Source organism: Thamnophis sirtalis, unplaced genomic scaffold (genome assembly GCF_051295495.1).
Source record: "Thamnophis sirtalis isolate CommonGarterSnake01/CBP01778 unplaced genomic scaffold, rThaSir2_p1.2 scaffold_6, whole genome shotgun sequence".
Classification (NCBI taxonomy): domain Eukaryota; kingdom Metazoa; phylum Chordata; class Lepidosauria; order Squamata; family Natricidae; genus Thamnophis; species Thamnophis sirtalis.
The window spans coordinates 50690098-50713505 of NW_028261386.1; the positions used below are offsets into that span (position 1 = coordinate 50690098).

At 39.0% G+C, this 23408-nt stretch overlaps 1 protein-coding gene across 1 annotated transcript in view; it reads left to right on the forward strand.

Moving 5' to 3' along the window:
* DNAH14 (dynein axonemal heavy chain 14) overlaps window positions 1-23408 on the forward strand; it is a 230549-nt gene that overhangs the window by 71176 nt on the left and 135965 nt on the right. Inside the window, 10 exon segments of the mRNA XM_087718645.1 lie at window positions 220-341; window positions 2186-2357; window positions 3583-3687; window positions 3877-3995; window positions 7107-7181; window positions 7655-7742; window positions 9004-9251; window positions 10848-11076; window positions 14942-14995; window positions 17976-18121. Coding sequence (XP_087574771.1) covers window positions 220-341; window positions 2186-2357; window positions 3583-3687; window positions 3877-3995; window positions 7107-7181; window positions 7655-7742; window positions 9004-9251; window positions 10848-11076; window positions 14942-14995; window positions 17976-18121 — 1358 coding nt within the window.

A 23408-nucleotide genomic window follows, 5' to 3' on the forward strand; every position in this document is an offset into this window, starting at 1 on the left:
CCATTTGGAATGTGTGAGAAAAATCAGAAATATTTTTTTAAAAAAATCAATATAGTTTAAAATTTCATGCTTTGCCTACGATAGGGGCTAGTAAATATTTTAAATTATCAAATTTAAATTATCAAATTAAAAAATGTGTCCCACTTCCCCTTTTCTAGTTAAAGATCAGATAGTTTGCCTGCCTCAGATGATATTTATTCTGCTTTTTTTAAATGGTAGAATCTTGTTCATGCTTGGGATCATAAGTTAAACCTCATTTCCTGTACTCTGGAGGAATGGTTAATTTGTCAGAGACACTGGATTTATCTAGAGCCAATCTTTCAGGCTTCAGAAATAAAAAGGTATGCTTAAGTACTTTGGTAATTAAAATTTAATATTATAACTCAAATAAAATGCAAATTGAATAAATATTAAAGTATTAAACATTAGCTGTAGATCAGCAGTTTTCATTTCTGTGCTGTGAAAAGTCCACATATGTGTTGCATCACTGAGTCACAAATAAATGACAGGAAATGTTGCACAGCCACACAGCCAGAACTCTTCTTCAATGACATCACCAGGGATGAACTGCCTCTTCTTCTTCTGAGTCCAATAACCTATGATATTATCTGACTTCCCCATGGGACATCATGGGAGTTCCAGAAATCCCTATGAGTTATGTGACAGCTCAAGTAAGCATTTTCTCAGTATGCTGTGAGATAAAAAAACTTAAAAGCCATTGCTGCATATTGTTCTGCTGAGGGCAATGCTTTGGAATGCAATAAATTACATTACAAGTGTTCCCTCATTTAATATAATTTATATAGTTGTTCATTCTTGATGATGTATAAAGATTAAAATAAAAGCAATAATAATATAATTTATAAAACAATATAACAAAACATTCCTGAGGAGACATAAACTAATCTGCATTTTTGTTAAATGTTGTTTTCTGATATGTGTCATTAGTAGTCATGTAAAATAATTTCATGAAAATAAGTTAAACCTATTACACTGTGTTAGTGACAGATGAAAAGATGTTTACTATACTAACAATGTGCAGATCATTTTGAATTCAAAGCAGTTCTTTTCAAAATAGACTATTTTGACTTTATTAGAATAGTGTAAAATTTAGTAATCTTCAGGTGAAGCTGGGATATCCCATTTTGACCTTGAACAGCTGCTTTGAGTTCAAAATAGTTTGCACACTGTTAATATGTATCAGTATACATTTCTGTAATAATGATTCTGCATTTTGAAAAGGCATTTAAACAATACATAAATGAACAGTGTTGTTATACATAAACTACCTCTAGGAGCAACTATTTCTTATATCTTTAACTTGGACAATAATCAATGTTTTTTTGGAGAAATTAGGGATTTACTTTAAACATTAAAATAATTAAAATATAAAAATAATATACGGGATCTCAAATGGCGGTCATGGATATTTTTGTGGAAGAGGGATCATGCTCACTCTTGCTTTTGCTGAACTACCTGTACCTGACCAAACCACCATAGAATCCAGGTAATGAGTCCCTCCTTAAATGCCCTTTGAGCAAACAGCAATAAGTTCTTGCAAAATCCACTTTTGAGCACCATCCAAGGCAAATCAGAAAGGATCAAAGGACTCTTACCAAATATGACTTTCCCTTTTTTCCGAAACAGCTTTTCCTAAGGAATATCCCATTTGGTCCTGCTGCTCAGGATCTATGCCTGAGCATTATGCTACAGCTACTTCTTGCAGGAGGAGGAGTATGCATGTGCACATGTTTCTGCATATATGAAAAAGTGTTTTCCACAAAACACAGATACTTGTTTATCATTTAGCTTTATTTCTAGATCAGGAATGCCAGGATATTTTTAAATGACAGGTTCTATGGACTGAAAAGTTTGAAAATTCTGTTCTAATTTAATTACCCATGCTAGATATTGTTTGATTAGTTTTACAAATAATTTTGTATTTTTTAAATTTCATATGTGATATTGCATGCATGTTACTATTGCTGGTTTTTATCTTTCTTTCTAAGTTACTTTTAGCTATGAAAAAATAGCATAAAATTTTGCTTCTTTATCTAAGCATATGGTTTAACATTAAGATTTTTTTTCCTAAATCTAAATTTGGGGAAAAATATATATATATATATATATAGTGTGTTTATGTATGTATCACATACATATTCATACAAATATGATTTAATAACAGACAACTTCCAGGAGAAGCCAGTCTCTTCTCTGTAGTTGATAAGAAATGGAAAGAAATCATGGCATTTGCAGCAGAGACTCCAAATGTTGTTAAGGCAACTACAACAAGTGGAATTTTTGAAATACTGCAGAGCAACAATGCATCACTAGAAAAAATACAGAAGGCTCTTGAGGTAAGTCAAAGAATCTCTAATGTCTGGCAAGGAATCATGAACCACAATGAATAACATTTTGTAAACAGGAAAAGGCAGGAAGCATAGACTAGCTTCAGCACCCTACACGTAGCATTCTGTTGTTGTAGGAACTATAGTTTTATTCCTCTTGCAAAGAGGAATGGTAGGAACTGGGATGCACTTTTAATATTGTGGCCTCTTTTTCTTAGGACATGCCCATAGACAAATGTATTATACACACATACAAACCTGTTAGTCTGCCTGTCTCTTTAGGATTGGCAATTGCTTTCAGAGTAAAATACAAAAAAAAAATACAAATAAGAGCACAATACTGTAAATAATGCAATGATATAATTGTTAACATATTAAATATTAAATGTCTGCCAGAAGAATTAACTGGTTTAACTTAAATTAGCTTCTGATTATATTTTATCTTGAAATCACTAATTGCAAATTGCATTTCAGTACTTTTTAGAAAGAAGAATACTATTATAAAATTCAGACATCTGTGAAATTCAAATTCAACATTAGACTTTAATTCACACATTCATAAAAATGATATGGGTCAGGGTATTCTGGATTTTATAAATTTTAGATTTCTAAAGTACTTCAATGTTTCCAAATTAAATAATGATCCATTTAATTTTTTTATATTGCTATAAAAAAGTTAAGAACTAGTAGATGAATAACAATTCAATAACAATATGAAAAGTTCTAGCTTATTGTGTCAACCAAAGAATTGTTAGTGGGTAAAGATGACATGTACTGCAGATACATGTTTTATATTGATATTGTATTTAAAAAACCCTATGTATCTTCAATATGAGCATTGGTGTGCTGGAACTTGCTCATAATAGCTTATAAGAGCTGATTGTTAAAATTCACACAGGCATTTTGTGAGCTGTCTGAGAGTATAGTTATACAGTTAGTTGAACTATAATGGCTGACATGATGACTAGCTGTTTGATGACTTGTGATATGGTGTGACTGTCTGCAATGGACCTGGACAGCTGGTTGTTAAATATTTGCCAGCACCTTGTCTACAAAAATTACATAGAACAAGAACTAGAACATAGCCGTACTTTCTGTTTTGAACTAGAAACTGCACTTAAGTGGTTCTGATAAAACTGAAGCCAGTGAAAAACAAGTTCATTATAGAACGTATAATTTTATTTCATTTTACTATTTTTAATTTTTTAAAATCTACTTTCCAATTTTTTGTCAGGAGTATCTTGAAGTTAAACGTATGATTTTCCCAAGATTTTATTTTCTCAGCAATGCGGAACTCCTTGAAATAGTAGCTGAAAGTAAAAGTCCTGATGTTGTACAGGTAATATTCAATATCAATATATAAACTGAGTTTAGCCATTTTAATGCAATCATGTCTTTTTTAATTATGTTAATTACTATTAGATTTTATTGTCTTTCTAATATTTTAACTTGTGAACAAATAATCTTTATCATTACTTTCTAATTCATCCATCAAATAAATAATATTTGCTTCATATCTGTGATACAGCCTCATCTTATGAAATGTTTTTCAAATGTGAGGAAGTTATATATACGGCCACAACATCAGACACCTCCAGTGGTTTTAATGATTAGATCTGCTGAAGGAGAGATTCTTCTAATACCAAAGTACAGTATGCTATTATTTTAAATTAATCAAATATAAGTTAAATGCAGAAAGGAAATGTTTTCACAGACATGCAAGCATTTTTTCAATTTTACAGTTTATTTTTGATTTCAAGAAAAACAATTAATAAAATGCCAGTGTTATAATAACATGTAAAGAAGAGTATAGTATACAATACTAAATTTGTTATAAATGAGTGATATGGATAGAAACTATTTAAGATCATTCAATTAAATAACAAACTTCTGTCTATGTATTGTAAACCACTTAATGACTTGTAGATGTTCTTGAGAATAACTCAGTGCATGTGAAGGCTAATAGCTAAAGAACCAACAACAAGTGATTTCACATTGTTGTGAACAGATAATAACAGTAAATGTAATTTATATACCACCCAACTCCCTGCAACTCTGGGCAATTTACAATTGTTAAAATATTTAAAAACAAAGAACTATAGAAAAGCACAAGATGAAAGAATAATGATGGCCAAAAAAAAAAAAAAAAAAGACCTGACTGAACAGCCAGATTTTTAAGGCACTTTCAGATCTTCAAGGGCCTTTGAAATACCAATAGGGTGGAAGCTCTTCAAATTTTGTGGGAGAATCTCATTCCAAAGGGCCAATAACTTTTAAAAAATGAAGTAGGTAGAAAAGGATACTATGTAAAGGAAGGGGCAGGGAATCTTGCATACAGAAGAATCTCACATGTTTCCATCATAATTAATTCTCATGCACAGTGCCACACTCAAAACTCACTCCTTCCTTCCTTCCGCCATTTCCCTTAAGATAAATTTGCATTTATCTTCCTGCTCAGAACACAGAGATGAGGGAAAGAGTGCTTGCTTTTACATGCTGTATGTGCTAACCTTTGAAGGTGAATCTCCAACCATGCAGATAGTGTTCTCCAGTGCACTGCTCGGAGAGTCCAATGCTGGGTTAACATAGCCTATCTGCTCTTGGGCTGAGTGATGTTTTTAGTTGACCACGCCTCCCTTTGCCTCTGCATGCTCAGTTCGAAAACTCAGTCCGCCCGTTAGGACTGTTCTGGGAGAGCTCCAGTCTAAGTTCAGATAGGCTGGAAAGTTTCCCACTTTGGACCACATTTGGATTCTCATATTAGAGAAAATTATATCTGTTGCAAGAACTGTCAAAGATTTGAGGTTTGTGTCGCTTTAAGAGGGCACCCGAGCTTCCCTGCAGCTGCTGGTCGCAAGCGCTCCAGGGGACTGTAATCCCTCGCCCAGCGGAGGCTGGCGAGCGGCAGGAGCGGTGGCAGACCTTCCCCAGCTGAGGCCCAGAGAAAAATTCCCTCAAACGGAGGTTTGGGAGCCTGCAGGCCTTCTAACTAGGGGCCATTCAGCTGCTCAATTCTGCCCGGCAACAGCAGCGACGGTTGGAACCTTCGCGCGCTTTTCGGGCTGTCAGGCTAAAAAGAGCAGGAGGAGGCTGCGCGCGCAGCCGCCACCATTTTGAATTGCTTCGGAGCGCGTTGAGGAGAAAGAGAACACGCAGCTTGTGTGGAGAGCTGATTCCTCCAGCCTTGCCTTCGGAGAAAGCAGAGAAGCGGAGAGCCCAGGCAGCCCAACCGAAGCCACAGCCAGCCCTCAGCGACCGCAGAACGCCGCAAGGAGGCTGGGGACTAGCCTGGGGAGCCAGCTAGTCTCTCCCTCCTGAGAGGAAGATAAGACTCGGGGAACCGAGGGCAGTGGGAGGAAGGAATCCGACCCCCAGGCGGCCCTTCCCTCCTGAAGATTCTGCGAGCGCATTTGAGCCTCAATGGCCAGTGCATGCCCATCCCAGCTCCAGCTATCTTCCAGGCCTCGTGGGGACCTGAAATGGCAGAGGAATGCAGGGAGGCCTTAGGGGAACAGGCAGGGCCCTCCAGCAAACGCAGCAAGCTGGATCCCTCTGTGAAAAAAGGCAAAGGGCACAAGGGCTCAATTGAAAGGTCTTCACCAAGAGCCACAGTGGATCCCAGGGAGGTTTCTAGCCCCCATCAGCCAGAACGTAGCCCAGACCATCGCAGCAGGGAGTCAGCTTCCCCTGATCGTGAGGCCCAATCCCCTGGGGACAGTGAATTCTTGTCTGGGGATGACTATAGGTCCAGGGATCCGTCTCCAGAAGCTTCTTGGGGGTACCCCGACTCCCCTAGCTCCTCCATTGGAGAGGAACGAGATTCTATCCAGGATTCCCAGTGTGGGAAGGGTGAATCCAGCTCAGGCAGGCCTAGCCATCGCAGGCCCAGTAAGCAGAAACTGAAGAGGGGTAAAGGCCCTGCTCTTTTTGGTGAATTGAGGGAGGTAATTTCCTTAGCCATTTCCCAAGGGATAGCTGAAGGCATTAAGCACAGGGGCTCTCGCAAGGGCAAGGCCCCAAAGGAAAAGCGCAAGCCTAAGTCCTCCACTTCCAAGGAGCCTGTATCCTCCTCTCCATCTTCCAACCCATCTCACTCTGGGCTTTCAAGTTCTGAGCAGGAAGAAGGGGAAATTTTCGTGCTTTCTGAAGACGAAAACCCTACCACTGACAAACCAGCATTCACTGGCCTGTGACTGTATTGACTGTAACTGATTACAGGATGGTTTCCTTCGTTTTCGAACTGAGCATGCAGAGGCAAAGGGAGGCGTGGTCAACTAAAAACATCATTCAGTCCAAGGGCAGGTAGCTGTTTTAACCCAGCATTGGACTCTCCTCGCAGTGCCCCGAGAACGACCGTTCAGGTAAGCCAACGGTCTTTCCTCACAAAGCTAGGGAAAATAATCTCCTGGTGAAATTTATATAGCCATCCATCTCAACTACATGATACAACACTAAAAATACTAAATATTAAAATAAAACAACAAATACATAGCAGCCAGATAACATATAAAGCCCTCAACATAGCTTTAAAAATGACTCTGGCCCCCAGGCTTGGACACAAGTCTGTAAATTGTTATTTGTTCTTGAAAAATTGGTTTAGTTTCAGGACAAAATAAGATTATATTCCCAAAATATATTTTTGTTTTCAAATGATTGATACTGGCCATTGGAAGGTGTATTTTTATTAATGTATAGAACTATGAAACATTAAAATGTGTTTTTATTCCTGAAACTGAATTTTAAAATTCTGTTTCATAGAGGTGTCCGTATTAGAGGTTCTGTCGAACAATGGCTTAAAAATGTTGAGAATACCATGTGCAATATGGTAAGAAAGTAAGTATATGTTAATCATATGGAAAGCTACCAATATAACTATTACAAAAAAATCATCACTTTTTAAAAAAATTGATATGCAGTTTGTTCAAAACAAACTCATCATTAAAACATTTATCGGCAATTGAGAGCAATCATGATCATTTCAGTGAAGAACCAAATTGAAGGGCTGAATAATTTTACAGGTCCCCACCCTGGGACCGGAATATATTAAGGAGATCAGAGTGCTCTTCATTTTGTGCTATTGGTTGCAATTCGTTGTCATCAGTATATTATAGCATATAGGATGCTAAATATTAATGTTATAAGGGAATTACATATTCTGAGCAATATATCCCTGTTTCTTGAAAAATATATGTAATTTTATTATCAATAATCTTCCTTTAAATAATCTGGAGATGATTTAGTAATTTGTAAGAAGTAATTTTTTTCAAAGATTTCATGTTTTTTCTGACTATATAATATACTTTAAGGTTTATAGAAGTTGGAATTACAGAGTGGAATCAAATGGAATTTAAAGAATGGTTTTTTACCCACCCAGGACAGGTGATATTGATTGTGGTAAGCAAAATAGAGTACTATTTAACTATATTAACTATACATTTACTTGGTTGGAAAATGTGTAGCTGTATAAATGTTTTAAATTAATAAATAAAATTAAAGCTAGACAACTTTAGCAAAAGTCTAGAGGCTTGCCAGGATCTAGCCCACAGCATCTGAATCTACTCCCATCTACTCTTGCTGATTTTCTGCCTGGTCACCCTTAAATGATTGATTGTGTGCTGTTTGTGGGCTGACAACTTGATGAACTAAGGTCCTCAGGTTGGAGTCAGATAAAACCATATCAATGTTCCAGAAAAATTGGAAGAAAAGTGAGTTATAACATCTGTAAGATTGTTTTAAAAAATAAGACTGTAAGTATAGATAATGTAACTGGAGAAATAATAATATATGCATGTGGATTGCTTGGGAGTGACTGTATAACATGTAAGTAAAAACTGTCTCTGTGCCTAAGGAAAGAATGCTGGTATTACTTTCCTATACAGAGGGAGAGTGCAAGAATGAATGCAAAAAATATTAAAGATTTAATTTGTTATGTGTGCTTGGAAGGATGACAATAAACAATATTTCAGAAATGTAATGTGATTTTATCCTGGTAAATGTGTGCAGAGCAGATTTTTGTTCTTTAGCAGATTATTGAGAATTGTATGAATATGAAAAAGATTATTCTCATTTGTTGATTTAAAGAAAGTACACATTACAACATAGATATGAGCCACTGTAATTTGCATCAATTCAAGTTTCTGAGTAGCCTAGGAAACTCATGTAAAGTATATTGCCAAGGTGGAATTCCAAGTGTCCGATATATGAATGATTGCTAATAGGACCACCGATTTTAAAGAGCCTTGTAATTAATGTACCAACCACAACTTCAGGTTGTGGACTTGCTGTTTCAGGAGGAGTTTAACCCTACCCAAAGTAAGTACAGGAGTTAACAAACAACCAGATGTAGTTGTCTGGGGAGCAACTAGTTCTTCTGCCTTATAAGGATTCAACTTGTTTCTTCCTATCCTATGTTCCTCCACATTTGAAATATTTTTTTTGTTCCTTCTATTCTTAGGACTTAATTGATTTATTTTCCTTTCCTCAAGTTTGGTTTAGGGAATAAGGGAAATACATTTTAATGTGACTTCCTTGCCATAGTCTAATGTGGATACTCTGAAGGATGTTTAAATACTCTCCTGTCTCAAGAATTACATTATTTACAAGTAAATACAAGTAATAAGTTATTATCGTTACTAATATAGTATTTCTCTTTTAGAGTCAAATAAAGTTTTCTCAGGAATGTGAAGCAGCTATGTTGAGTTCTAATTCAAAAAAGGAGATGATAGAAGACCTGGATGATCTGATCAACGTTCTAGAGCAACTTACAGAAATAGCATCAGATATTCTTCCCTACCACAAGCAAAGCACTTTAGAAGCTTTGATTTCTTTGTCCATCCATAATAGAGATATATTACATTTATTGATAGATCAAGATATTGGCATTAAAGATTTTGAATGGACAAGGTATAATTTTTCTTAAATGCTAAGATATATTTAAGAATAATTATTTTAAATAAACCAAAACGTAAATGTAATATACAAAGCAGATATTTAATTTCAGATTCAATATTATTTCATTCCCTTTTATTTGTGTTCATAAATTGACTTCATGCATTTTACCCAGGGGATCCGAGTAGATATACAGAATTCACTGCCTTAGTCACCTTTAGCTGAATTACTATAACATACTCTATGTATGCCTGTTTTGAAAACCACTTGGGAGTTATGACTGTGTAATACTTCTATTTATGTTCCCTAAATTTTCATGCTGGAATCTTACCCTTTAAAAGTGTAGACATTTTGTTAGCAATTTTGTTGAAGCAATGTTGGTTTCTTGTTGAGGCCGGATCTATGTTTCTTAATATGATCTCTTTACTGACACTTTCAAATGTTGTCTCCATAACTGAGGTTAAGCTAACTAACCTTTTCTTGTTCTGTGACCTTTTAAAACAATCTAGTCACATTGCCTACTTTCCAGTCCTTGAGAACAGATGTACTTAGTATGGAACAAGTGGAAACGAAGACTTTTTTCCCTTTCTCTCTGAAAGTACTAAGAATCTCTTATTTCTTACTATTTTTAGCATAACTGTAACTTACCATAAACCATCCTGGCATTTTCCACTGGCATGAAAAAACAAAGAGCAATTCAATAGTATACAACTGCACTGCCTTTTCCAACAGATCATTTTTTTAAAAAAATCTGGCTTATGTTGACATTTGAATTTAAATGTTTCACATAAATAAGACATTTGAGGTAGTGTATTATGCATAAAAGCTTACTTTTATCTTGAGGTGAACTCATGCCAATGCAGGATATTTATACTTGAACAGAATGTTCACATCACTGAAATAAAAGCCTGATTTTAGATACTTTTACATCATTGTACTCTTTTCTTAGAGCTTGTCCTTGCTTGTTTTCCCCTGTGCTCACCTAGTTCATATGCAAAATGCATAATGTGACATGATTTCTTCTTCAGACATGATTTACAAAGTCTGATACCATTTAAGAGTGAGAGGGAATTAGTGGCCAAGATCATCCAGCTTGTTTTCATGCCTACGGAAGGCTTAGAACTTGGGATCAGAATAACAGAATAGGGAGGGGCCTTGGAGGTCTTCTAGTCCAACCTCCTCCTCAGGCAGAAAGCCAACCCTATACTATGTAAGACAAATAATTTCCCAATCTCTTCTTTAAAACTTCCAGGGTTAGAGCATTCACAATTTCTGATTAACTGTCAGGAAATTTCTCCTTAGTTCTAGATTGCTTCTCTCCTTGATTAGTTTCCATCCATTGCTTCTTGTTATGACTTCAGAGGCTTGGGAGAATAATGAAGAAGTCCCCACTCCTGATCTTGTATTTCAACCTTTATAACACATCAGTTCCCAGATACCTCATTTTCTAATCTTTTAAGATAAATTTGTATTTAATGGATTTTTGGATTGCTTTTTGTATACTGAAAAATTCAATTCTTACAACACTGAATTTTTATCCCTGTACCTATACCTATAACATTTGATAATCCATATGAGTCATTAACTGCTATGTAAACATGTTTTATTTAGGCAATTGCGTTACAAATGGCATGATTGCAACCTGTGCACAGTTATTCAAGGTTATGCTTCCTTTGAATATGGTTATGAATATTTAGGCTGCTCTCCACGATTGGTTATCACGCCTCTTACTGATCAATGTTGGTTAACCATTACTGGAGCACTACAATTAAATCTAGGCTGCTGTCTTGCTGGGCCAGCTGGTACAGGAAAAACAGAGACAGTTAAAGATCTGTCAAAAGTAAGTGCTATATTCTATATCAAGATATGCTTTTTGTAAAATGTATACTGTGTTTTATAGAAAATTCGTAGCCAATATATATTTCAGGACAACACAGTTCTGCCACACCATTCAATTTCCCTTCAAACTCTTACAAACTGATACAAGTCCCACATAGTCAAGCACTCTTCTTTATGTCTCTTAGCATGTGCTCTATCTTCTCTTGCTTTAATAAGAAATCCTCAAGTGACTGTGATTGATCCACTTAATGGAACAAATTTTTCACAGCAATGGTAAAGACAGGAAATAAATTTGTTTACAGAAAACATATATGCAGCACTCAGGAAGATCCCTTTCCCTAATTTCCCTAATGTCAAGGCCCCATTGGAGCCTGGGTCCGAGGAAGAGGATGAGTTGGAGATGGGGCCGACGGAGGAGGATGGGGTCGCCTCTCTGACTCCAGAGGAACAACTGGGGGAGAAGGACAAGGCAGTCCTGGGTCCCTTGGGCCTTGGAGGGATGGCTAGTAACAGAGAGAAGGAGCAGGATGACCAAGTGAGGGAGGAAGAAAGGGAAAGAGTCGACAGAGGAGCGCAGGAATGACAGAGCTCTAGGAAGGAGCGATTGCCTCCCCCACCGATCCTCAAGCTCAGAGGATGGAGATCAGCACAGGGGAATTGATGCCTCATCACAAGGCTCACCTGGGGAATAAGATTTAAAGAGATGCCATGAGGAGGGGCGCTTGTCGGGGAAAAAACATTGCCTTTTTCCAGCTATGTTTGCAGTTGTTGATGTCTTGCCACTTTGTCTTACTGTGCTTAGCCTTGCTTTGCCTGGGTTCGACTTGCCTTGCTTCGCCTGGCCTGGCCGCGGGCAAGTACTCAGTGACACAGCTCTGCTTCAGGGTGTTCTGCAGCCTCTGTGCAACCAGAAGTCCCTGGAACTAAGTTTCCTGAACTGTGTTTGCTCTCAGAACTGACTGCTTCTCTAGACTCAGAGCAGCCAGGAACTAGTGGAGGTGTGTGTGTGTGTGTGTGTGTGTGTGTGTGTTTGAGCGTTGTTCTTGGACTTACAGTGAACTGTGGGAACTTGAGGGTGGGGAGTTGGAACAATAAAAGGGAGTCAAACCTCCACTCTGACTGTGTTGCTTTTGTGCCCAGATGCAGGTCATCACACCTATGCACTAATTATAAAGGTAGCTTAGGATCAGTTAGTAAGTTAACAGCACAGAGTTCCATGTGTTACCACTCTTGACTGAAATAGAATATTCACTGCTCACATTTCCACTCTTATATACTATTCATTCTTCCATTTACATATCTAATTCTTGCAATCAGAGCTGTTGAAGAGCATAAGGACTCTGCTCAGATATATTACACAGATAACTTTTGTTTCAGATCTCTTATAATATGTTGGGTGCTGAGTTTTGTGCAATACTGATTGACAAGCTGCTACCTAGATATTTATTTATTTGATTTTGTAAGGCTGTCTAACTCCCAAAAATCGTCTTTAATTATAGCAATAGCATGTTAATGTTAATTAATATGGGGAAAATGTTATGATATACGATATAACTACATAAAGAAGGGAGAATGATAATAAATTATACTGCATGGAAGATGGAATTTTTGGTATTAAATATTATGGATGTTCAGCTAAAATAGGATATGAGGATTTGATGTTAATAGAGGATTTTACAAACAAATAAATGAAATGTCAGCATGTGGTTATGGATTAACTCTTTGGCATAGTTAAGGTTGAAGGATGTCTAAATAACTAGTTAACTAAAAGTGGAGGTATAATGATGTCAATATGGTAAACATTTGAGTTAAGATATTTGAATTAATATGAATTAATGGAAGAGATGCACCAAAACATGTTGTAACCAGCTGATATACTTTTTTTTAATAATATATACCTGACTGTGTTGCTTTTGTGCCCAGATGCAGGTCATCACACCTATGCACTAATTATAAAGGTAGCTTAGGATCAGTTAGTAAGTTAACCACAGAGTTCCATGTGTTACCACTCTTGACTGAAATAGAATATTCACTGCTCACATTTCCACTCTTATATACTATTCATTCTTCCGTTTACATATCTAATTCTTGCAATCAGAGCTGTTGAAGAGCATAAGGACTCTGCTCAGATATATTACACAGATAACTTTTGTTTCAGATCTCTTATAATATGTTGGGTGCTGAGTTTTGTGCAATACTGATTGACAAGCTGCTACCCAGATATTTATTTATTTGATTTTGTAAGGCTGTCTAACTCCCAAAAATCATCTTTAATTATAGCAATAGCATCTAGGCTTATTTACCACATCATAGTACTTTAAAGCACTCTCTGAGGAGCTTACAATGCCATCATATTGCTTGCAACAATCTGGGTCCTCCTTTTACCAAACCTCGAAAGGTTGGAAGGCTGAGTCAAACTGCAATAGGTGAGGATCAAACTCCTGACTGTGGACAGAGTTAGCCTGCAAAACTGTGTTCTAACCACTGTGCCACCATAGCTCTATACATAAGTTCATCCAATACATAAATTTAAAAAACACGATTAAAGCAACATGATTGCCTGAATAAAAATAGCACTCTCAGCCTTCAGAAAAAAGACTGAACAGGGATTCTTCAGATACCATCATCCAGGCCTGGAAGCAGAGCCAAGTCTTTAGGAAATCCCAAAAGACTCCAGTCCTCATTTTTCTGGGGTACACTTCTTATCTCCTCCTTTTATGATACTCAGGTATCCAATAAGATGTGGATGTATATGCCTTTTTCATTTTCAGATTATGTTTTATGCTCTCTTTTCTTATATCAGCGCTAGCTTTAACTTTTTGTCATAAAAATTCTTAGTTTTATTAGGTGCTTTAATCTGAAAATTAACATAAAGATGAATAATAAACTTTGTAAGACATTTTAGAAAATGCTTAAGAATGAAGTAAAACTGCTTTAAATAAATAAATAATGTCCGTTTTTCATTACAGGTGACCTTGAATATAAATTTTACTGACATCTTTTGGCCAAATACAATTAACTTGTTAATCAGCTATTTGAGCAGATCAGCAATTTTACTTTGTTAGACATTCTATATATATGATAGTAGAGTTTAATTTCTTATCTTGCAATGTTAATATTCAGCTAACAGGCTAAACAGCATTCACATATGGAAATGAAATGAAATTGCTCTCATTCCTTACTGTGCATTTTCAATGAATTGACGGTTGCTAGTGAAAGATACTTTATTTTGCTATGGAAGATTTATAAAGCTATGAAAAATAAACATGCAATTTTCATATTTAGATTAGAGGTTAGCTTGAATCCATAGTTAATATAATAGTGATGGGAGACTTCATTGTCTCACGACATGTTGTTTAAATATACTTTATCTGATCTGCAAAAAAGTTATGGTAATATTTATTTTTAATCCTGCATTTAGTATATGGTTTCTTTTGAACCTTCAAAATATGCAGACATTTTAAATGTAGCTATATTAAACAAGTAGCTATATGTAAGTTTAGGATTGCCAAAAATATTTTTTATATTAGCTTAAGAACCAGAGTATCAAAAATTTATAATATATTACAAAATTTACATTGTTTAACTACCAGGCATTCTGAATTAGCAGAATTTTTTTTCTTTGCTAAGGCATTCCATATATTGTATATATTCTATGTTTTTGAGAGCCCTCTTTTTTTCAAAATTGTATTTCAGTTTTTAAATTTGAAAATGTAGATTACCTTTAGGAAAGGGGCAAAATAATGGAATGTGAGTGATAAATCTGAATCAAAGTATATAATCTTATTTGATATTTAATGCTTATTTGATTACAATTCAGTTCCATAGAACTTCTTCTATTCAATACTGTATTTTCTTACTTTTAGGCTTTGGGAAAATTCTGTCTTACATACAATTGTTCTGGAGATTTGGATGATAAGGTATGATAAACAATTTTATTTTAAGATACAGTGTAGAACATCAGTAGGCAAACCTTTGAGACATTGAGCATATTTGGAATTTGGAGAGCATGTTGTTAATATTGTCGCATTTTGTGTGCCATGGTGGACTTGGGCTATCATAAAGCATACTTTTATTCCAAAAGCAAACTAGTGAGATGGTTATCTTCCATACGCTGACTTTCAATATGTCACCTACCATACTAGCTAATCTTTATCTTTTCATTTAAGTGGAAGGAGGGAGTTCCAAAGCACAACTATATCCACTTCTTGTTTAAATTCTTTAAATTATTATTTGAATATGACTACTCATATGTGCCATGGACACTTTCCTGGCATGGTCTCTGGCATAGTCCCATTTAATAACCCTATGCTTCTTTACTCTAGTAAGCTTCCCATAAAGGCAGTGAGAAATGACTTAGTGATGCTGAGAAGATGAAAACCCTGAGCATACAAGGCTGGAGCAATCAAGGCTAGTTGTAGGAGAAGAGCAGACTGAGCTGGAAAGGAGGAATAAATGTGTCATCAATTTGGAATCATTGAGTTGATTAAAGACCGAAGTCCAGCTCCCCATGAATTCCTTTGACCTTTATCTAACAGTGGTGGGTTCCAGATCCCATCACAACTAGTACGCTGCAATGGGGCCGGACATCCACTTCGGGCACACGCGCTGCGCATGCAAGCTCATGGCACCACCCTGTGACACCCTAGCTGTGTAGGCGCTGTATGCTGTGTGCTCGTGCGCAATTGTTAGTTTAGTTAGTTTGGTTTATTGATCTTGTATGCCGCCCACTCCCGAAGGACTCCGGGCGGCTTACAATAAACAAGGGAAGGGGATAAATAAACAAAACAACACTTTAAAATATACAACATTCACAGTTACCATGGGGCTGGATATTTCACAAGCCCCCCGGCCTGCTGGAGCAGCCAGGACTTGGTGGCTTTGAGGAAGGCCGGGAGGGTAGTAAGGGTCCGGATCTCCACGGGGAGGTCTTTCCAAAGGGCTGGAGCTGCAACAGAGAAGGCTCTCCCCCGGGGAGTTGCCAGCCGACATTGGCTGGCAGATGGAATCCGGAGGAGACCTAACCTGTGAGATCTAATCGGTCTATGGGAGGTAATCGGCAGGAGGCGGTCTGTCAGGTACCCAGGTCCGATGCCATGTAGGGCTTTATAGGTGACGACCAGCACCTTGAAACGGGTCCAGAGACTAATGGGTAGCCAGTGCAGCTCGCGGAGGATAGGTGTGACTTGGGTGTCCTTGGGTGCACCCACAATTGCTCGCGCGGCTGCGTTCTGGACTAACTGAAGTCTTCGAACACTCTTCAAGGGCAGCCCCATGTAGAGCGTGTTACAGTAATCCAGTCTTGAGGTCACAAGGGCGTGAGTGACTATCTGAAGGGCCTCCCGATCCAGGTAGGGTCGCAATTGATGCACCAGGCGAACCTGGGCAAACGTCCCCCTGGTCACAGCCGACAAATGGTGTTCTAAAGTCAGCTGGAGATCCAGGAGGACTCCCAAATTGCGGACCCTCTCTGAGGGGCGTATAATTTCACCCCCCAGCCTGAGAGATGGAATACTTGGCCAATCTTTGGGAGGGAACATCAGAAGCCACTCGGTCTTGTCTGGATTGAGTGCCAACTTGTTTACTCCCATCCAGACCCTAACAGCCTCCAGGCACTGGCACATCACTTCTACTGCTTCTCTGAGTTGGCACGGGGCGGACAGATACAACTGCGTATCGTCCACATATTGGTGGTACTTAATCCCGTGCCGGCGTATGATCTCACCCAGCGGCTTCATGTAGATGTTAAATAGGAGGGGGGACAGGACCGAACCCTGCGGCACCCCATAATTGAGGGGCCTTGGGGTCGACCTCTGCCCTCCGACCAACACCGACTGCGACCTGTCCGAGAGGTAGGAGGAGAGCCACCGCAGGACGGTGCCTCCCACTCCCACCTCTTGCAACCGTCGCAGAAGGATACCATGGTCGATGGTATCGAAGGCCGCTGAGAGGTCAAGGAGCACAAGGATAGAGGGGTGACCCCTATCCCTGGCTCGCCAGAGATCATCGATCAGCACGACCAAAGCAGTTTCCGTGCTGTAACCAGGCCTGAAACCCGACTGAAAGGAATCCAGATAATCGGTTTCATCCAAGGACTGTCGGAGTCGAGAGGCCACCACTTTCTCAACAACCTTCCGAACAAAGGGAAGGTTGGAGACTGGATGATAGTTGCTCAAAATGGCTGGGTCCAGAGATGGTTTCTTCAGGAGGGATCTCACCACCGTGTCCTTTAGGAGGAGCGGGAAAATTCCCTCCCGGAGAGAGGTGTTAACTATCGCCCATTTCCCTCAAAAAGAGGGAACACGGGTGGGCCCAATGAAACACCGTTCTGGTACGGTGGCCACTGCTCCCAGTTGCCACTGTTATGCCTGTACCGGGCCGTACCACCCAGAATCCACCACTGTCTAGCACCAATTTGGCTTTGACCATTACTTGACTAGATTTTTGTATAGAGGTAGCGATAATAAACTATTCTGTGCTTTGAACTCAACGAATACTCCAGGTGTTTTGTGCTTGACACTAGTTTGCAAAGGACTAAAACCATGGAGGGTGCAATATACCATTAGATGAGGACAATTATAGAACAGCTAACCAAGACAAGGTTACAAACGATGCTGGCAGAGGTCATGTCAATTTGAAGCAGAACCAAAGACTCAGTGATGTGTGAAATGGGCCAAAAGCTATTCAGACTCTGAGTGCAATCTTAGAGACAATGCAATGAGCAATATTGGACAAAAAGCAGGCTTCTAAAAAGGACTTACTATGTATAAAACTTTTTTATAAGTACATTTATAAGTATTACAAAGGTAAATGTAGCTGTTTCACTCTTGAGCTTGGTGATAAATTGTACGAGACTTTATTCCTCACTTGTTATGCTTTATTTTTCTTTGTCTATGTAAGGTAATGGGAAAATTGTTCTTAGGGCTTGTTCAATCTGGATCATGGTGTTGTTTTGATGAATTCAATCGGATTGATATAGAAGTCCTCTCTGCAATTGCTTCACATCTTCAGGCAATTAAGGCAGCTAAAGATAGCCTCAGTGTCAGGTATTTATTTGAAATTGCTGTGAGATTTTATTAATAATAATACTTTATGTTCAAAGGTGTGTGCAGTTTTGGTCTGTGTTGTATCATTAATATAAGAAAGTTGTGAAAGAAAGATTTCATCTTTACAATTCTTGCCTAGAGCTGGATTGATGTCTTCTAATGATCTAAAAAGGCAAGAGCACAAATGACAAGTACCTTAGTTTGAAAATTTCAAACTACATAACTTTATTACTATATATTACTTACCAGATATTGCCAATTAGGTTTTATAAAAAGATATCACGCATCAGAAAACACTGGATTAGTATAAAATCGAATAAGGTGGATTTGGCAATAGATCTTGTGTTCATAATCAAAACTTTGATATTGTACAGTTTAATTTTTTAAAACGTGCCAGTTTTAAAACATGTGCCAATTATAATTTTACTTTCGTTTTTGCTTATTGTATTAAAAGGTTGTATTCTGACCTTGTTACCTGGCTATCATAATTGGAATAATTTCTTTGTTGATTAGAATGTCACATAGAACTGATCAATGTCCTATATTTCCTCCTTATAATTTGATTCAGGAATTGCTGGTCTATTTTATTAGGCAATTGAAAGAATGTGGGATATTAAGATGACCAACGTCAAACATAAATTCTTTTGTATGCTGACATTCTTTGCTTATTAATAATTCCTAATCATCTGAAGCACTTTATATTGGTACATTATATGGATGTTTGTAAAAAATGGGTCCCAACATTTTGTTTTAAAATCTTTAATAATTATTTCCAGAGAGATTTCTTTGTTGATAAAAGCCATTATTTCTAAATGTCCATGTCAAATTAATGCAAATAGACACAAATTGGTAAAAATAAGCATGAAGTTATGAGAAAAAATAGTGTTAAAACTAATGTTGCTGCAAGATTAATATATATTCTTAAAGTTTTTATGTTGGTAAGTTATTTTAAGCAGTTTGATACATTATGGAGAACGTTCTTATGAAATGGAAACAATTTTGAGTTTCATATGAAGATTTTAACTTTGTTGATTTGTGCCATTGTACTTACTCTTTGACCTTGTGCTTCATGAAATTTAAATGATTAATTAAAAACATTACAGACACAATTAGAATATTATTAATATTCTCTTTAATAACTTGGCCTGAACTTTCTTCACATTTTAAACGATGCAAAATATACAAGGTGTACCAAAAGTCAGACCCTATACACAATTTATTATATAAATTACATTACATGTTTAACTGGTTGTCATTTTCATCTAAATACTTCCTTAGTCTTTTGATGTACATTAAGATCAGTAACATTTTATTTGAATAAAAAATAATAAAATATATTGTGGTTGGTCTGATTTTTGGTAAACCTAATATATAGATGATGTTGGGAAGGAGCCTTAAATCTGATCCTACTTTTTACTAGAAACTGACATTATGGAATAATCATAGCTAGAAATTATAGGTAACACTTTTTTTGGAAAGTTCATAGGCAAAAGGTTCATAAGCAAAAAATGAGATTACAACTTGGATCAGTTCATTGTTCATCAACATATGTTTTTCAAGAAGCATTTTTTCCCCTAAAAATATAGTTTCTAAATATATAGTCAGTTTTTATCTGTAACTAAAAAGCTTAGTTAAAATAGATGTGGGAATCTATAAATAAGTTTTAAAAAAAGGTTGGGTGAGTGGTGTATTCTGTTATACTAAGATCTGCCAATTAACATACCTTTATTTTATCAGAGCTTAGTCAATCTACATAAGCTGTCTGTATATTTTTTATTTTATTTTATTTGGTTTGTCAAACATATACAAGATAATAGGTATAAGTATAAACATGGAATGAACAAAGGAAAAGAGTAAAAATAAATGGGGACAGTAGAACAGGGACTGTAGGCACGCTTACGGGCCTCTTAGGAATGGGCTAAGGTCGCCGGTAGACAGTTTGAAGTTGAAGCTGTGGGGGTTTGAGGATGTAACAACAGAGTTGGGTAGAGCTTTCCAGGCGTTGACGACTCTGTTGCTCAAGTCATATTTTCTGCGATCGAATTTGGAGCTGTTTATCTTGAGTTTGTATTTATTGTTTGCCTGCATATTATTGAGGTTGAAGTTGAAGTAGTTGTTGACAGGTAGGACATTGTAGCAGACAATTTTGTATACTATGCTTAGGTCAGATCATAGGCGGCATAGTTCCAGGTTGTCCAAGCTCAAAAGTTTGAGCCTGGTGGCATAGCAATTCTGCTGTGAGAGGGGAGTGGAGTACCCTTTTCGTGCTGCTTTTTGCTAAATGAGCACCTCTGGACATTATTGTAAGCCTATATATGGGTATATCTATCTACATTAATCAAACATTGTGGCTTGGATGTCTGCACTGGGTCTTTGACAAAATAGTATATTCTATATTTTATACATCAACTAATTGCTTCCTTAAGGAAACCTGCTATTTCTGCTATACGTATAATATAGAAAAGCATCACAAAGAATGATGGCAGATTGCTTAGCAATAACTGTACTTCTTCAAATAGTCATTTCTGCAGGTACATAATATTCATAATCTGTTCTATAATGGTGCATTCTGAACTCCTGTGTTGGAATCAGAACTGAGCTCCTTTGCACTACGCTCCATACGGACATATATAGACAGATCTTAGTCCTCCCAACAAACTTAGAATCTTCCTAATAGTGGTCTATGCAGATGCAAACGTCATATGTGTAAATATTATCAATGTGTTCTGCTGATATGGTACCATCTTCAATTGTATCTGATTTTAGACTTACCTCAAGGTGCATAACATCCTTTGCAGCTTAGGACCACAGTATTTACTTGCTGTTTTTTGTATAAGGCAACAACTTGATCATTCTCCAGTGCACTGCTCGGAGAGTCCAATGCTGATTAACACAGCCTATCTGCCCTTGGACTGAGTGATGTTTTTAGTTGACCACGCCTCCCTTTGCCTCTGCAAGCCCAGTTCGAAAACTCAGTCCGCCCGTTAGGACTGTTTTGGGAGAGCTCCAGTCTAAGTTCAGATAGGCTGGAAAGTTTCCCACTTTGGACCACGTTTGGATTCTCATATTAGAGAAAATTATATCTGTTACAAGAACTGTCAAAGATTTGAGGTTTGTGTCGCTTTAAGAGGGCACCCGAGCTTCCCTGCAGCTGCTGGTCGCAAGCGCTCCAGGGGACTGTAATCCCTCGCCCAGCAGAGGCTGGCGAGCGGCAGGAGCGGCAGGGACGGTGGCAGACCTTCCCCAACTGAGCCCCAGAGAAAAATTCCCTCAAACGGAGGTTTGGGAGCCTGCAGGCCTTCTATCTAGGGGCCATTCAACTGCTCAATTCTGCCCGGCAACAGCAGCGACGGTAGGAACCTTCGTGCACTTTTCGGGCTGTCAGGCTAAAAAGAGCAGGAGGAGGCTGCGCGCGCAGCCGCCACCATTTTGAATTGCTTCGGAGCGCGTTGAGGAGAAAGAGAACACGCGGCTTGTGTGGAGAGCTGATTCCTCCAGCCTTGCCTTCGGAGAAAGCAGAGAAGCAGAGAGCCCAGGCAGCCCAAGCGAAGCCACAGCCAGCCCTCAGCGACCGCAGAATGCCGCAAGGAGGCTGGGGACTAGCCTGGGGAGCCAGCTAGTCTCTCCCTCCTGAGAGGAAGATAAGACTCGGGGAACCGAGGGCGGAGGGAGGAAGGAATCCGACCCCCAGGCGGCCCTTCCCTCCTGAAGATTCTGCGAGCGCATTTGAGCCTCAACGGCCAGCGCATGCCCATCCCAGCTCCAGCTATCTTCCAGGCCTCGTGGGGACCTGAAATGGCAGAGGAATGCAGGGAGGCCTTAGGGGAACAGGCAGGGCCCTCCAGCAAACGCAGCAAGCTGGATCCCTCTGTGAAAAAAGGCAAAGGGCACAAGGGCTCAAATGAAAGGTCTTCACCAAGAGCCACAGTGGATCCCAGGGAGGTTTCTAGGCCCCATCAGCCAGAACGTAGCCCAGACCATCGCAGCAGGGAGTCAGCTTCCCCTGATCGTGAGGCCCAATTCCCTGGGGACAGTGAATTCTTGTCTGGGGATGACTATAGGTCCAGGGATCCGTCTCCAGAAGCTTCTTGGGGGTACCCCGACTCCCCTAGCTCCTCCATTGGAGAGGAACGAGATTCTATCCAGGATTCCCAGTGTGGGAAGGGTGAATCCAGCTCAGGCAGGCCTAGCCATCGCAGGCCCAGTAAGCAGAAACTGAAGACGGGTAAAGGCCCTGCTCTTTCTGATGAAATGAGGAAGGTAATTTCCTTAGCCATTTCCCAAGGGATAGCTGAAGGCATTAAGCACAGGGGCTCTCGCAAGAGCAAGGCCCCAAAGGAAAAGCGCAAGCCTAAGGCCTCCACTTCCAAGGAGCCTGTATCCTCCTCTCCATTTTCCAGCCCATCTCACTCTGGGCTTTCAAGTTCTGAGCAGGAAGAAGGGGAAATTTTCGTGCTTTCTGAAGGCGAAAACCCCACCCCTGACAAACCAGCATTCACTGGCCTGTTTAAGCCGTCCTTATTCAAATCAATCTTACACAAGGCCGTGACGGCTACAGAGTTAGGCCCCACTTCCAGGTCTGAGGCCACTCAGGCTTCCACATCCAGGGATCACAAGCATGGCTTATTCAAAGAGACAATAGAAACTCCTGAGGTTATCCCTGTGCCTGACCTCTTTATGGACGCTGTGCAGCGCCAGTGGCTACAGCCAGGCACACTAACCAACCCCAGTGGGGGGGGACGGGACAGAGCACTGTATGCCCTGGAGGGGAAAATGGAGGATATCCTGAAATTCCCTGAAGTAGATGCCCCAGTTGTATCTCTAACTTCCAACTCAAACCTGCCAGCTGAGCTCCTAGAGGGACTAAAGGCAGAAGATAAGAGGTCAGAAAAGGCGTGTCAGAAAACACACATGGTGTCTGCCTGGGCCATTAAGGCATCCACCTCTGCCTCTTTCTTTATCAGGGCCACCTTATTCTGGCTGCGCCAACTCAGGTCTAGGCCACCACCCAGGAAGTCTAGATGGCGCCATGAGCTAACCAAGATTATTACCGCTGTCGAGTATTCGGCGGATGCCACCTTGACAGCAGCCAAATTCTCATCCAGAGCTCTCGCTTCCAATATCACTTCACGCCGCCTCTTATGGCTTAGGAATTGGCAAGCCGAAATGAAAGCCAAGTGGAAGCTGGCATCGGCCCCATTTAAGGGAGGCCTTCTGTTTGGAGAGGCCCTGGACAAGTTTGTCACCAAAACCAAAGACAAATGCAAGATACTTCCTGCAACCCTTA